This window comes from Gastrolobium bilobum, unplaced genomic scaffold (genome assembly GCF_033153095.1).
Source record: "Gastrolobium bilobum isolate Gb01-03AN ecotype WA unplaced genomic scaffold, APGP_CSIRO_Gbil_v1 utg25868, whole genome shotgun sequence".
Lineage (NCBI taxonomy): Eukaryota > Viridiplantae > Streptophyta > Magnoliopsida > Fabales > Fabaceae > Gastrolobium > Gastrolobium bilobum.
Window position 1 is genome coordinate 409,692 of NW_026898426.1, and position 14,263 is coordinate 423,954.

The 14,263-nt window shown below is 33.9% G+C and overlaps 2 protein-coding genes and 1 non-coding gene across 4 annotated transcripts; 1 reads left to right on the forward strand and 2 right to left on the reverse strand.

Moving 5' to 3' along the window:
- The first annotated feature begins 918 nt into the window (after positions 1-918).
- On the forward strand, positions 919-7,921 carry LOC133316166 (probable beta-D-xylosidase 5). Its single transcript, XM_061517888.1, has 7 exons — positions 919-1,605; positions 1,869-2,038; positions 2,189-2,286; positions 2,392-3,153; positions 3,403-4,066; positions 6,085-6,272; positions 7,716-7,921. Exons 1-7 carry the CDS (start codon positions 919-921, stop codon positions 7,919-7,921), a joined length of 2,775 nt encoding a protein of 924 aa, XP_061373872.1.
- On the reverse strand, positions 4,245-4,318 carry TRNAN-GUU (transfer RNA asparagine (anticodon GUU)). The gene has a single exon. It is a non-coding gene; the product is annotated as a tRNA-Asn (tRNA).
- Positions 7,916-10,563, reverse strand: LOC133316167 (uncharacterized). Of its 2 annotated transcripts, none has more exons than XM_061517890.1 (4): positions 10,404-10,563; positions 9,888-10,125; positions 8,615-8,672; positions 7,916-8,496 (listed from the first exon to the last, which is right to left on the reverse strand). In XM_061517890.1, the coding sequence occupies exons 1-4, from the start codon at positions 10,460-10,462 to the stop codon at positions 7,916-7,918; spliced, it is 936 nt and encodes a 311-aa protein (XP_061373874.1). In that variant the 5' UTR covers positions 10,463-10,563. The 2 variants fall into 2 exon arrangements, with proteins under 2 accessions (XP_061373874.1, XP_061373873.1); XM_061517889.1 differs by having other exon boundaries at positions 8,615-8,675.
- Positions 10,564-14,263: the final 3,700 nt, after the last annotated feature.

The window sequence follows — 14,263 nt, forward strand, 5'->3', positions numbered from 1 at the left end:
AAATTCAAATACCCTTTATGATTTGTCTTTCTCCTCTCTCTCTCTATATATATATTTTATTTATCATTTATCTCTTTGCTTTTTTCTATCCAAGTCTCTCCTTAATGTTAGAGTTTTTAATGAATATGTCTATTTTATCTTTCTTATAAAAATACACATGCCACAACTAATCTCCATGGCTAGTCAAAGCTGCATATGCCACGGAGGCATGAGTTAGCAAATTTGGCAGCAGCATATACCTGCACAATCAAGAGTGGTTAACCATTGATATGGTTGCAACTGTAGAAATATAGAAGTGTGCACTTTATCTGCCATGTCTTCTAAGGCACCCTACCATGAGTACCTCTTTCTTGCCCGGCCACTTTTATATATCCTAAATATGTATGATTCATATGTACTTGTAGCTTATTCGCGAAGAAATATATAGATCATTACTTAGCAGCATTGACAGTGGCTCTGTTAGCTAATCACATTGAGCAACGTCATATAAACAATCCTCTCCAATTCCTACATGAAGCAATTCATTATTCCAGTGACAATCCATTTTTATGATGCATGAAATTTTTACCCTCGTTAATTATTATTGTAGCCCAACAACTATTGTTCTCAATACTTAATTTTATGGTCAAGATAGGGATATGTTGGACCATGTAGCACACTAGTGGTGTCATGCAAGAACCAAAGATGCTTTTGTTTCTTTTAAGCATCTTAGAATCATTATGTATGTATCAATGCCAAAGCAGGAACCAATCCATTTCTATAACATATCTCAATCCACAAGCAACCACCTTTTAGCATGAAAAAGGAAAAAAAGCATATAGTCTTTGGCCCAAAATTCTGGTATATAAATCAAGCAAAGAGGTTACAACTTACATTCTCTCCAACATAACATTACATAAAGTTTTGGCAAACCATACCATGAAAAATCAACTTTTGTTCTTATCCATTTCCCTTTCTTTTCTGATACTTCCAACTGCTACCCAAAAACATGCATGTGACAAAGGCTCTCCTCAGACTAGCAACTTTCCATTTTGCAGCACTTCACTATCTTATGAAGCCAGGGCCAAGGACTTAGTGTCACGCCTAACACTCCAAGAAAAGGCACAACAATTAGTAAACCCTTCTGCTGGTATTTCCCGGCTTGGTGTGCCTGCTTATGAATGGTGGTCAGAGGCACTTCATGGTGTCTCCAATGTAGGGCCAGGGACACGTTTTGACAGCAAAGTACCTGGTGCCACTAGCTTCCCAGCAGTGATACTATCAGCTGCTAGCTTCAATGCAACTCTATGGTACAAGATGGGGCAAGTGGTGTCAACCGAGGCTCGAGCCATGTACAATGTGGATTTGGCTGGCTTGACATTTTGGAGTCCTAATGTGAATGTGTTTCGTGACCCAAGGTGGGGGCGTGGCCAGGAAACACCAGGGGAGGATCCATTGGTTGTGTCTAGATATGCTGTGAAGTATGTTCGTGGCCTACAAGAACTTGATGATGAAGCAAGTGCTAAAGCTCATAATAGGCTTAAGGTTTCAAGCTGTTGTAAGCATTATACTGCTTATGACCTTGATAACTGGAAAGGCATTGATCGGTTCCATTTTGATGCAAAGGTAAAGACAAAAATGCATAAGTAATTGGATCACGATGAAAGCATTATTTATTTTGTTCATGTTTTCCGCACATGGGATTCTTTGATAAAGAGTTAAAAGTGTAATTGTGTAAATGAGATCTCTCAATGTAGGTGATTTTGCTTCCTTTTTATGATGTTCTGAGAGGAGTTAATGAACATGTATCTGACTCTTAACATTATTAGTATAACTAAGATGCCTAATAACTTGGACAATGAATGTTGTCATAATTGGGGTTGTTGCAGGTGACAAAGCAAGACCTGGAGGACACGTATCAGCCTCCTTTCAAGAGCTGTGTGGAGGAGGGGCATGTTAGCAGTGTCATGTGTTCTTATAATAGGGTGAATGGGATTCCTACATGTGCTGACCCTGACCTCCTCAAAGGGGTAATCAGAGGCCAGTGGGGTCTAGACGGGTTTGTCTTCCATCTCATTTCATTTTTTTCATAATATGTTAGGCTAACTTAAAAACATTATACAACAATTTCTAGTTTTGCTAGCCATGAGAAACTATATATTAATATGACATGGTTTCAGCTCCCTGATATCTTATACTTTTCGTACAGATATATTGTTTCAGACTGTGATTCAGTGGAAGTTTATTACAACTCAATTCATTACACTGCAACTCCTGAAGATGCAGTGGCTCTTGCACTGAAAGCAGGTAGAACTGAAGTAGCTACCGCAAAAAAATTCTACAATTTTCTGCTTGGAAGGAAAAAAAAATTATGACTGGTTTTGGATTATTAAATGGTATCTTATCATGCAGGTTTAAACATGAACTGTGGCGACTTTCTTAAAAAATACACTGCAAAAGCAGTAAACTTGAAAAAAGTAGATTTATCTACTGTAGACCAGGCCTTGGTGTACAACTACATAGTCCTAATGAGATTAGGCTTCTTTGATGACCCAAAGTCACTTCCATTTGCAAACCTTGGGCCATCAGATGTATGTACTACAGAAAATCAACAATTGGCCCTAGATGCTGCAAAGCAGGGAATAGTTTTGGTGGAAAATAGTGGAGCTCTTCCCTTATCCCAAACTAATATTCAAAAATTGGCTGTGATTGGACCAAATGCCAATGCCACCAGAGTTATGATTAGCAACTATGCTGGCATACCTTGCAGCTACACTAGCCCTTTACAAGGACTACAGAAGTACATTTCTTCTGTATCCTATGCAAGTGGTTGTAGCAATGTTAAATGTGGTAATCAGAACCTTATTGCAGCAGCAACTAAGGCAGCAGCCTCTGCTGATGCAGTGGTGATGGTTGTGGGATTAGACCAATCTATTGAAGCAGAGGGTCTGGACCGAGAGAACTTGACATTACCCGGATTTCAAGAGAAGCTGCTGAAAGATGTGGCCAATGCTACCAAAGGAACAGTGATTTTAGTCCTAATGGCAGCTGGTCCAATTGACATTTCTTTCACTAAAAGAATCAGTAACATAGGGGGGGTATTGTGGGTAGGGTATCCTGGTCAAGCTGGAGGAGATGCCATAGCCCAAGTAATATTTGGAGACTACAACCCAGGTACTGTTTTTGTATTAAATGCCTACATATATTTATTTTGAGATATCTTCACTGGTTCATTGATTACTCAGGGTGACAACTGACAAATTTTCCTATTAAATTTTTAACACAATTACCACCCGTTAAGCTGGAATAACCCTGTGCCATTTAATCCATGTGGTTTTGTGGTCATGTTTATCTTTTAATATATATGTTACTGGATATTGCCTACAAATCTTTAGAAACTAACAGTGAAGTATTAAATTTTAGGTGGTAGGTCCCCTTTTACATGGTATCCACAATCTTATGCTGATCAAGTGCCCATGACAGACATGAACATGAGAGCCAACATCAGTAGAAGTTTCCCTGGAAGAACCTACAGGTTTTACAATGGGAGTTCTCTCTATGAATTTGGCCATGGATCAAGCTACTCCACATTCTCCACCTATATTGCATCTGCTCCCTCCACCATAACGATTCAAAACATATCCATTTCTGAACCACATAATAATATCTTCTCTTCCAACTCAGCCACCAAACATGAGTCTCTATCTGACGGTCAAGCAGTTGATATTTCCACCATAAGTTGCATGGAATTGACATTTTTACTTGTCATTGGTGTGAAGAACAATGGACCCTTTGATGGATCCCATGTGGTGCTTGTGTTTTGGGAGCCAGCAACTTCTGAGATGGTGAGTGGGGTTCCTATTAAACAATTGGTAGGATTTGAAAGAGTACAAGTTATGGTGGGGATGACAGAGTTTGTAACAGTGGAAATTGACATATGCCAAGAGATGAGTAACGTGGATAGTGATGGCAAAAGAAAGTTGGTCATTGGACAGCACACAATTTTGGTTGGGTCTTCCAGTGAAACCCAGGTTAGACACCACATTGATATTAAACTTCCAGAGACTATTGAGGGAGAAGAATTCATGTCTGAATGAATCCAATAAGCAAGCTTTGCTAGCAGCTACAAGCCATAGCAATAATATCCGCTAGCTAGTTGTTACTCACATCATGTACTGGGAAAATGAAGTTGCTTCTGGATGTTATGAGTTTGATAGCAGAGATATTAATACATATATATATTTATAGAAAAAGTAATATAAATTCGCTAGAGGAAGGGCTTGAACCTTCGACCTTGTGGTTAACAGCCACACGCTCTAACCAACTGAGCTACTCCAGCTTGTGAATTTTTTTTCTAATAATTTATTGTAGATTCTTTAAACTTGTGATTCACAGCCATACACTATTAATGACCAATATTTATATATTTGATTAATGTTTAACAATATAATTTTAGTTATCTTATTTTGAATAATAAGTCGGGGGAATATCTACTAGGTAATTTTTTTACAATATCATGTAAAAATTCTTAACTTTACAGAAAAAATAAAGCACTTCTATGATTTTATTGTTTTTCCTGTTATATGTTATATGAGATAAAATTATCTCTTGTAAATTCAAAATTATGTCATTTTGAAAGTTAGGAAAATTGATGAAAGGTGTTTTGATAAAATTTATATAATAAAAAAAATATAAAATAATTAAAATACTCATTATTAATTTTCAAAATGATGTAATTTTAAAATTATAGGACATAATTTTATCTTACTTCTTATAGGGAAATGTTAGTCTCGGGCGACAAAAAGGAGAACAATTCTCCTGTACACTCATTATTGCATCAGTAACAGTGTCTGTCTCTTTTTTGTTTTTTTTTTGGGAGTTATTAATCTTATGTTACATAAGATAGGTATCTTATATGGGTGAAACAAAGTTGTGGGATCCACAATTATTAAAAAAATAAAAAAGAAAAAGAAAATATGGGCACAAGATTCCATGAGTGTGTAACATAAGACAATTATCTTATGTGACATAAGATAACTATTTCCTTTTTTTTTAAGTCACGGATCGCACCTAAAAATTGTCACTGCTGGAAGATTAATTTTTTTACTACAGGAGAAAAGATATCCCCTTTCATATAATAGGAGAAGGGTAATTGTAGTCTTATGTCACAACAAATTTTTTTTATCTCATGCACACTTAACTTGAAGTGGGGCCCACCACAAAAGAGAAGAAAAAAAATAAAAAAGAAATGGCACAAGTATCGATGTATGAACATAAAATAAAAATAAAATCCTGTTGCATAAGATTAATATTGCCCATAGGAGAAACGATAAACACATCAATGAAAACAACTTTAACTTTTTATAAAACCTCAACAGAAATTTTTTTATAAAAGAACTTTAAAAAAAAAAAAACCTTATCTAGATGAATGATTGGCTGATTGGAGAAATGCAGGACATGGCGGCTGACATATCGTGTTTTGATGTTTGTTTCTTCCATTTCATGATGGTCAAATGTCAAACGTTCCTTTTTTGAGAAAGTGGCGTTGAGCTGTTTCGCTTTCTGTAGTTTTCCTACGCGCATTGCCATAGCCGGCTGAGGAAAATCATATATAGTCAGGGTCTATCCAATTACTGACACGACACAAATAAAACATGGAGCTTTCAAATGCCCATATAAAGCAAAAGACAAAGTCAGAGTTGTCATCCAAATAACTAATACAATTCAATTTCCAATTACCAAGCGAGCATATTCAAACACCCCTCAGAAGTCAAAACAACTTTCCTTCAGTTGGAAGCTAAATTGTATTGTTTTGCAATATCATCCATCAACTAAACATATTTGAACAGAATAATAATAGTAATAATAATAATAATAATAATAATATAGTGCTCAAAATTTAGCAAAAATGAATGGTCGTATTTTGTCAAAATGACATAGAAAGAATTACTTGAAATTCTCTTTAGTTATAGTACACGTGGAAGGACATGAATGAAATACAATTTTGCACCGACAATTTAGCCCATATAAACATGTCTTTCGTTGCAACCTTGTGCTATACAAAAAAAAACAAGTTGTCAAAGGTTGTGTTTGTGAGAGAGAAAGAGCTAAACAAGCAATGGAAGGTTTGATTCCATATCTTATTCATGCGTTCAAGAAGCAAAAGCCTCATCACCACATACCCAGGAGCTTCTCCCATTCAGAGAGTTCAAACCGTAGCTATCATTTGCTAATGGGATCTGACTCATTAACTGGATCTTCTCACAGAAGAACAAGGTCTGATTTTCAGCCACCCACAGCTGAGTTCTTAGAGCAAAGATATGGTGTTGATGGATTTTTGGTCAGCCCCAGAGGCCCTGTGACTTCAGCTTCTCCCACTCTCAATGCTACTGCTTCTTATGCTGCCCAACCCTCTAATAATTTCAACAACATTCGCCATCGCAAGTGATATCTTCAACATCATAAGGGATGTTCCATTTTCTTTTAAAAATCTTTTGGGGCTTTTAGATATTATGTGTCTCTTCTAAGTTTTGATTCATTTGTTTAAGATGATGGGTGACTATCATTCGTGATCTATGTATAGTTCTGATCTTGTAAGCTGATTTTTAGGGGATCAACTCTAATGAATGTTAAGAGATTTGAAGAGAAACAATTCTTCAATTTCTAGGAGATCAATTTATTTTATTTTTCAAATACAGTCCAATAATGGACAATCGGGGATTCGATCGCGGGGTCAAAAAAAAATCCAGGGGGAAAAAAAATATTATTTCTAAGCAGGGTAAATTAACCCAAGAAAAAGTATTATAATGATAATTTGAGGAATATTTTTGTTATTTTGTTGGTATTTAAAATAAAAAAATGTTCTTTGAATTAGGTAAGTCATCACACTTCACTCTAAATATTTGCGTAAATAAGTACTAAAGTAAAACAAAATTCAACAAAGAGAGCTTCCGAGATAAGAATGACAAATTCAAAGATGGAATAGTCAGACATGAAATTTTCAAACAGTTTAGTTCAAGGGAATTATTATTCTTATGCTGTAGGAGATAAGGTATCTTATGTGATAGACTCAATATGTGTGAGTTCCATTGATTTTTTAAAAAAGAAAAAAGGAAGGATAAGTAGGAGAAAGTGTCTATCTTATGTTACATTATACTAACTTAACCCTTAGTTTAACATTAAATTCTGTTTTGCGATACGCAGGGATGAGTATTATATATCATGAGGCCTACAACCTTACAAAAATCAAATATTTGGTATTCTTCTGCCAAACTTTGACCACACACGAAGTGGAAATATTGAGTTACGGCTTTCCATTCCGTTGGCTTTAGGATTATCAATTATGAGAATTTAGTTCTTTTTACTCCTACTAAAAAAATATAAATACCAAAAAATAAAACAGAGAGATATTATTATGTAAAGAAAATTTTTAATTACTTTTTTTGAATTATAGAACAAATTTTAAAAATTATCTTTAATTTTTTATATTATTGCCTTACAAGTAATTTGGAAATTATCCTTATACCAAAAAAGTTTATGATGGTTTTGGAAAACATAGGTAATACAAGATTTGCCATTGCACATTACTCTGATAGCCGATGCAGCCACGAATTATTCCAGCTTCAAAATATGTTTCACCTTTGTCATTGGGGATTGAATCCTGTTAACCTTTGCAGAAATTGACAATCGTTACACACAACAGATCCATTAGCTATGCTGAAGTCAGTAATAGCTTGATATCATAATGAACAAATTCAGCAACTCAAGTGCAACACAAGTTGAAAAAATTGCACATGTAAACCAGAGAGGAAAAGAAATCATAAAATTGTTAATGAAGCAAATCATCTCTGGCAATTGTCCACAAGCCACGAGTTGTAATAATGATTTCCAAAAAACAACCATGACAAGCTTCGCAAATACTAGCTGCTGTTTGATATTATGAAGCTAATAGTGCTTCCAGCTTTGCAATCTGGTCATCCTCGCTCTTTGGAGTAGGATCTTTGTTAACCTCTTGATACAAATCATGTTTCCACTTCTCCGTTTGAGTCTTAACAGGATTATAACCTTGTCTTCCATTAAAGTTATCTCTTCCCCTGTAATTGCTATTGCCTCCACCGTTCCCGTACCTTACTCTAGATGAAAAGCCATCCCTCCTAGCTTCACTCTTGTTGGGTACTCTGTTATCCGCATTTTGCTTCTCAGGTCTATCTAGATGGCGAGGGTTGCTGCTTCTTTCCTCCTTCCTTTCATTCTTTTCTGGAGGGTGGTCAGTGTGGCTTGACTTTACTGATACAGTCGCAGCGGGATTAGCATCTCCTGAATCTGCGGGTATCTTCTTCTCCCTAAATGCAGGCCTTTTCCTCATAGTGGAAGGTGGAACATCTTTCCTTTCAGAAAAACCATCTCTTCTCTGGAAATTATCATCCAGTTTAGCCTCTGAATTCTCACCTCTTTGCTCTCCACTTTGACTTGTTTCCACCCTTTGATTATTCTCTTTAATTTGAGTAGAGGCTTTTCCTGCATGAAATGGAAGAACTATGTGTTTGAGTGTATTCAGTCAATCTAAAAACCATCCATACATAATAAAGCCAAAGGAAAAGAGCATATATACCAAAATAAAAATAAGGAAACTCACCACTAGCTTCTCTTCGGCCAGTGCTACGACCAACTTGCCCAGTAGTACCCTGTTCATCCTGCTGTTATAAAACATGCATACACAAGCCTAAGATGGTTATATATCGAGGCACTTGATGACATGGTGCTGAACAAGAATCCCGCTACATCACCCAATAAAAATAGTTTGCATACACTGATTAACAATCAAGCATATAAAGGAATTTTAAATCTGTAATTGAATATGAATCTCCAAGTCATCTTGAAAATGATCATTAAAACATCTTTTCAATACTGCATATAAAAGAGGTACGTGATGATAAATACTGCAGCTCCTCACCAGTCAAGGGTTGTAAGAATAAGAACTATTTTCAACAATTCTGGCAAAGAATTTGTTATTATACAACTTGCATAATCAACTATGCAAGTATAAACTATCCATACAATTCAATAATTAATCCTCAAAGCAAATTCCAGTTGATGTCTTTGGTTAACACTTCTGGCCCATATTTCACCTAGTATAACAACACTATAGAGCAATCCGTTACTGGCATTCTGAAATAAGTAACTTACATGTCTTTGGTTAACACTTGTAGCAGTTAAACATAGAGTAAAAGGTCATGGCCAAGAATTTGCATTACAATTGAAAGGTCAGCAAATAAAATCACTTACAACTTGTCCCAGACAGTTAATAGCGCCCAGCAGAAAGTAAAGATTGGTTTTTCATGTTTTTCTCTCACTTCAAACCCCCACCCCACAACAAATATAACAACACACAACATGACTTATTGTATGCAATCCAAGAAAGCGGTTTGTGCATAATGCACATGCTGTTGGCCGTTGGGTAGCGGCTAAGGGGAGCTCAATTAGAGGAGACTACCATTCACGTATCAAATGGGCCTAAGCAACAAGGTCCAACATCATATCTCAACCCAAAACCTTAAGACAATATAGGCCTATGGGTCTTTCGCATTTCTATGGTCCTCACTTGTTTCATTTCCAATGGATGTGGAACTTCATCACTACTCACACTTGAATATTTCCAACGTATGCACCCCTCCTCTTTAAGAATATAGGAATTACGGATTTTAATATAAAGCAGCCTAAGGATTTTTTTTTGCCCCCCAAACATTTCCAGTTTGGCTTGACGCACTCACAGGAGCTTAAAAAGGGTTAAACAACATCTAATCTAGTACCAGTCAATACGCAGATTTGAATATGGTCAGTGTTAGAACTTGATTCAAAGGTAAACAAGCACAGCTCATGCATTCAATTGTTTAAAAAAATGCTGTGACCTGATAGAAAGAGCGAGATCTTGGTTGTTGAGATGAATGTTTGGGTGGCTCATAATGATCATTTGAATTTGATTTCTTGTGAGCAGCATCGGAAGGTTCTTGCTTAGAATGATGTGACACTGGTAGGTTTCTCTGATCCCGATCCATATGGTTATGGTCTCCACCTCCTCCATTTGTGGTTACTCTGTCCCTCTCTCTTTCTCTTTCTTGTTTCCCATCCCTTCTATACCTCTTGGGACTAGAATCAACATTCAACAACCAAAACCATCTCATTATTTTTCACTAGAACTCGAGCAAGAATGAAGAATGCATTTAATTTAACCCAACCCTAGCTCAATTGAAAATCATGTGATTACAATTTTGAAACCTTCAAGAGTAAGGTTTCAAGTTGAGAGTTAATAACCCAATGGATTGCATTACTCAGATTCAATTGAAAACCTTGTGATTGTGATTGTTATTGAGTCGAAAACAGGCATAGGCATAGGCATAGGCATAGCGAATGAAACGAGAAAGTACCTTGGTTCTCGATCGAACTTCGAATGGCGACGCTTCGAATCGGAGTCTCGACGAGACATTAGGTTTTTCCGTTGAATCTCAATCCTTACCCACACTTCAGTATTCAGTATTAGGGCTTACCTACTTTCGATTCTATCATATTTCTATGTCCCACTATCACTATTCCTTCCACAATTAATCATATAATTCGTATTATCATATATTCATATATTTGTTCTTAAGAAGAACGAAAAGCCTTTATTTTTAAATATTCTTTTAGATTAAATTACTTTGAAATAATATTTCATAAATTTGGTCCTTATTGTTTATTTTCATTTGCTAATTGTATGTGTCGCATATCTCTTGCTGTGAAATGATGTTACTACTTTAACTATTATCTTGCCATTAAAAAATAATTATAATAACTTTCCTTAAATTATATGGTCAGAATCAGATTATGCGAATAGTGTTTATGGTTTGAAGGAATTCAATCGGTAAACAAAATCAATAAATGTTTTCCAAAACTAATATTACTCGTACTTATTTTCCATCAACCTTAACTTCGAGAAACTTGATATAAATAAGAGGTTGTTCAAATATAATATTAGAAAATAATGTAATCAATTGCTATATATTTTCTATTAATTTAGAAGAACACAATGCCATTAATAGCAAAAATAATCATATTTAGAACAACATCGATATTCACACACGTCATTTTTTATATCATTTTTACACCCGTTAATAATGTAAAAGTTTAATGTTAACAACATGCTTGGTGTGATTAACGGACAAATAATCTATTAATGTAGTATGCTAATTGATTAACCATAAAATATATTGTTAATCATAAAATTGTACATTAGTATATCATTAACCAATATAAAAATTGTACACATAAAATTTTATAAGTGATGCTCATAGATTTATCCAATTATGAGAACTCAAATAAAAAATTCAAAGTACTTAATGAGTTGATTCAAAAAATTTAATCTTAAGAAACGTTTGGTACAGGAGAAAAAAAAATTACTTGGAAAAAAATATTACGGAAAAATTGGTAGGAACTGATTTTTTTCGGATAAGTTACAAAAATGTGTTTAGTTGACCAAAATTTTTCCGAGATAATTTGATTAAATCTTTTGAGTTGTTGTTTGGTTGATTGTAAAATAGTAGTAGGAAAGTGAGGTTATTTTACAAGAATACTCCCATATTTACTTTTTCATATCCTCGGGCTACATACTATTCCATATATTGAATGGACTTCCATTTGCTTTTCTCTTATGTAGATTTACAAGCAAAAGTGAGATAATATTTTTACCCAAGAAACTCTCCCCTATTTTGGTACCAAACACTGCAAACAATTATTTCCAAATTAACTTTCCCGAATTATAAAATATAATCCGCGTAACAAACGCCCCTTTAATGAACTTTGTGAGGATAAAAGTGAGGTGGATTGTATATAGTCTTATTTATATATATTTTTTTAAAAAAAATTATTCTATAAATTCGAATCCATAATTTTTCAGTTGTAAGACAAAATTTTACCGGCTCCAAAAATTCCCTCTAACAACACAGTTTTAAACAACAGTGAAACAAATCCCTTTTGATTAATGTTTTCCTTTGGTTTAGCCTCAAGTATAATAGTTTGAGTGAATGGTGTAGATGCTTATATCAAATTAAGTGACATTACGGATATCTAACTCACCATTAATTAATGGATGCATTTAAGTATAAAACTAAGATTGGAGGACTTTTGCCTAAGATCATTGATGGTCTCACAGTGAATGATCAGCTGATAGAGTGGATTAGTAACTTCTTTGTCATAATGCTGAGCTAGCCAAACCTTTCTACCTGAAAATTAAGCAATCACATTTATTATCCTGAATTCAGCAAGTGTTTCTCCATCTTCTGGATTTAGTGGTAGTGGTGTCATTACTCAACACACGCTACACAGCATTTGTTTAATCCAACTCACTAATACTCAGTGCACTGTGATATTTGAGTAATGTAATCTGTATGCATTTGATTTTTTATTTTTTTTTATAAATCACATATATTCTCCATAGAAATTAATCATGTTCGAAGTGGGTGCAGGATTAAAGCTTTAAAATCCATACATTTGATTTTGATATAAATTGTAAATTCCATTAACACACGTCACTCCTACATCAGTTAAATCTTTCATTTTGATAGGCAAAAATGAGTTGTAACTCACTAAACAATGGTTGATTGGTTCAGATTAAGAATTGACACGACAATACATGCTCTTTGCGCTGTTGAATTTTAACTTTGCAACCAATCTTCGTGAAATACTCGTCATATTCACCATCATGGTTGATAATGCCCATTAATTATATGCTTCTAATTACCAACAGCAACTTCTGTTTACGTGATAAAACTAGATATCATTTATTTATGAAGATGCATTCCTCTTCAGATGCCACTTGTATATTTATTGAATTTAAAAACTGTGTGGGTATGACATACTAAAGTGATGAAGTAACGAGCTCGTTTGTCATGCTCCGCAAACTTGTACTCCCTTCTAAAAATAGGAAGAAAAGAAAGATTAAGATGGAATTTTGAAAAAAAGGAAAGGATATAAATAAAAGAAAATTTTCTTTTTTTAGTAAAGAATCATGAAATAGTGTTGTGCTCCTGGAGCACATTAGAAAAATGGTTTTATGTTTATCATGTAACATGATATAACATCATTTTTCTACACACATATTAAAGAGGCGGGATCCACATATTTTTCTTTTTCTTTTATCATTCCACTTTCTCTCTCTATTTTTGTGTGTGTGTTGGAAACAACACTTAAATTATGTAACATAACACTAATAAAACCCTTAGAAAAATCCTGAAGTAAGATAGCAATACTATATTTAGTAACACAATATTTATTCAAGAAAATGATAATACAATATGTTAGAGTATTTATTTTTGGTGGGAATGTGTATTAAACTTTTGTGCATCAATTTCTTTTTTTACCATTATTTTGTATTTTAAACTGAAATTAAGAAATTTTTATTATAATAGTATGATATGAGAATACGTCTAAGTTCATAAAATTTGTGTTAAAACTTATAGCTATTAATATTTGGACACTTAAATAATCAGTCAATCATGGCTAAGGCTAAGCATTAGAATTTATGTAGTCATGTATTAAAATCATATATTTATAGAGTTCAATTTTAACATATTATAAATATAAAATTAATTCAACTAAATTCATATTCAAACTACTAATCAATTACTAACAAGAAAATTACTCGAAACCAATATTCTGGAAGTTGTAACACGTATAAAGTGGAAGATGATTCACGGGACATCATTAGAATCCATAATTCAAATTATCTGACATTGCCAAAGGTATGTCTGTGCTATATATGAACCTATCAAATTTGTCATTTGACATTTCTTATTCCTATATCCTCCTTCATCGCATTATCTACCTATTATTTAAATAATTAAGAAAGAGAAGAGTTATATTAACAAACTTTTTTTTACAAACATACAAATTACTTTATGTCACTGGTAAGACTTCACTCAAGAGTGTCTTACTGGTTGTAAGAGTTTGTAAACAAAAAAATTATAAATATAACATTTCCTATTAAGAAATTATGTTATAATTTTAAAGATTTTGAATTTTTTTTCTAATTTAAGAATTTCATCTTTAATAAATATTTTGATTTAGGATTTTATACTCCAGAAACATAATGTTTTATTATAATTTCGTATTTTTTTTTTAAATTTTAATTACCACTTATTATATCCCGCATAGCGTCTCAAGTAATGGAAGTTTCTGATATATGATTATTTGGCGGCGTTAATATATTTCCCTGTTTCTAACATAAAATTGAGTGAAGGCTTCTTTGAGTAGA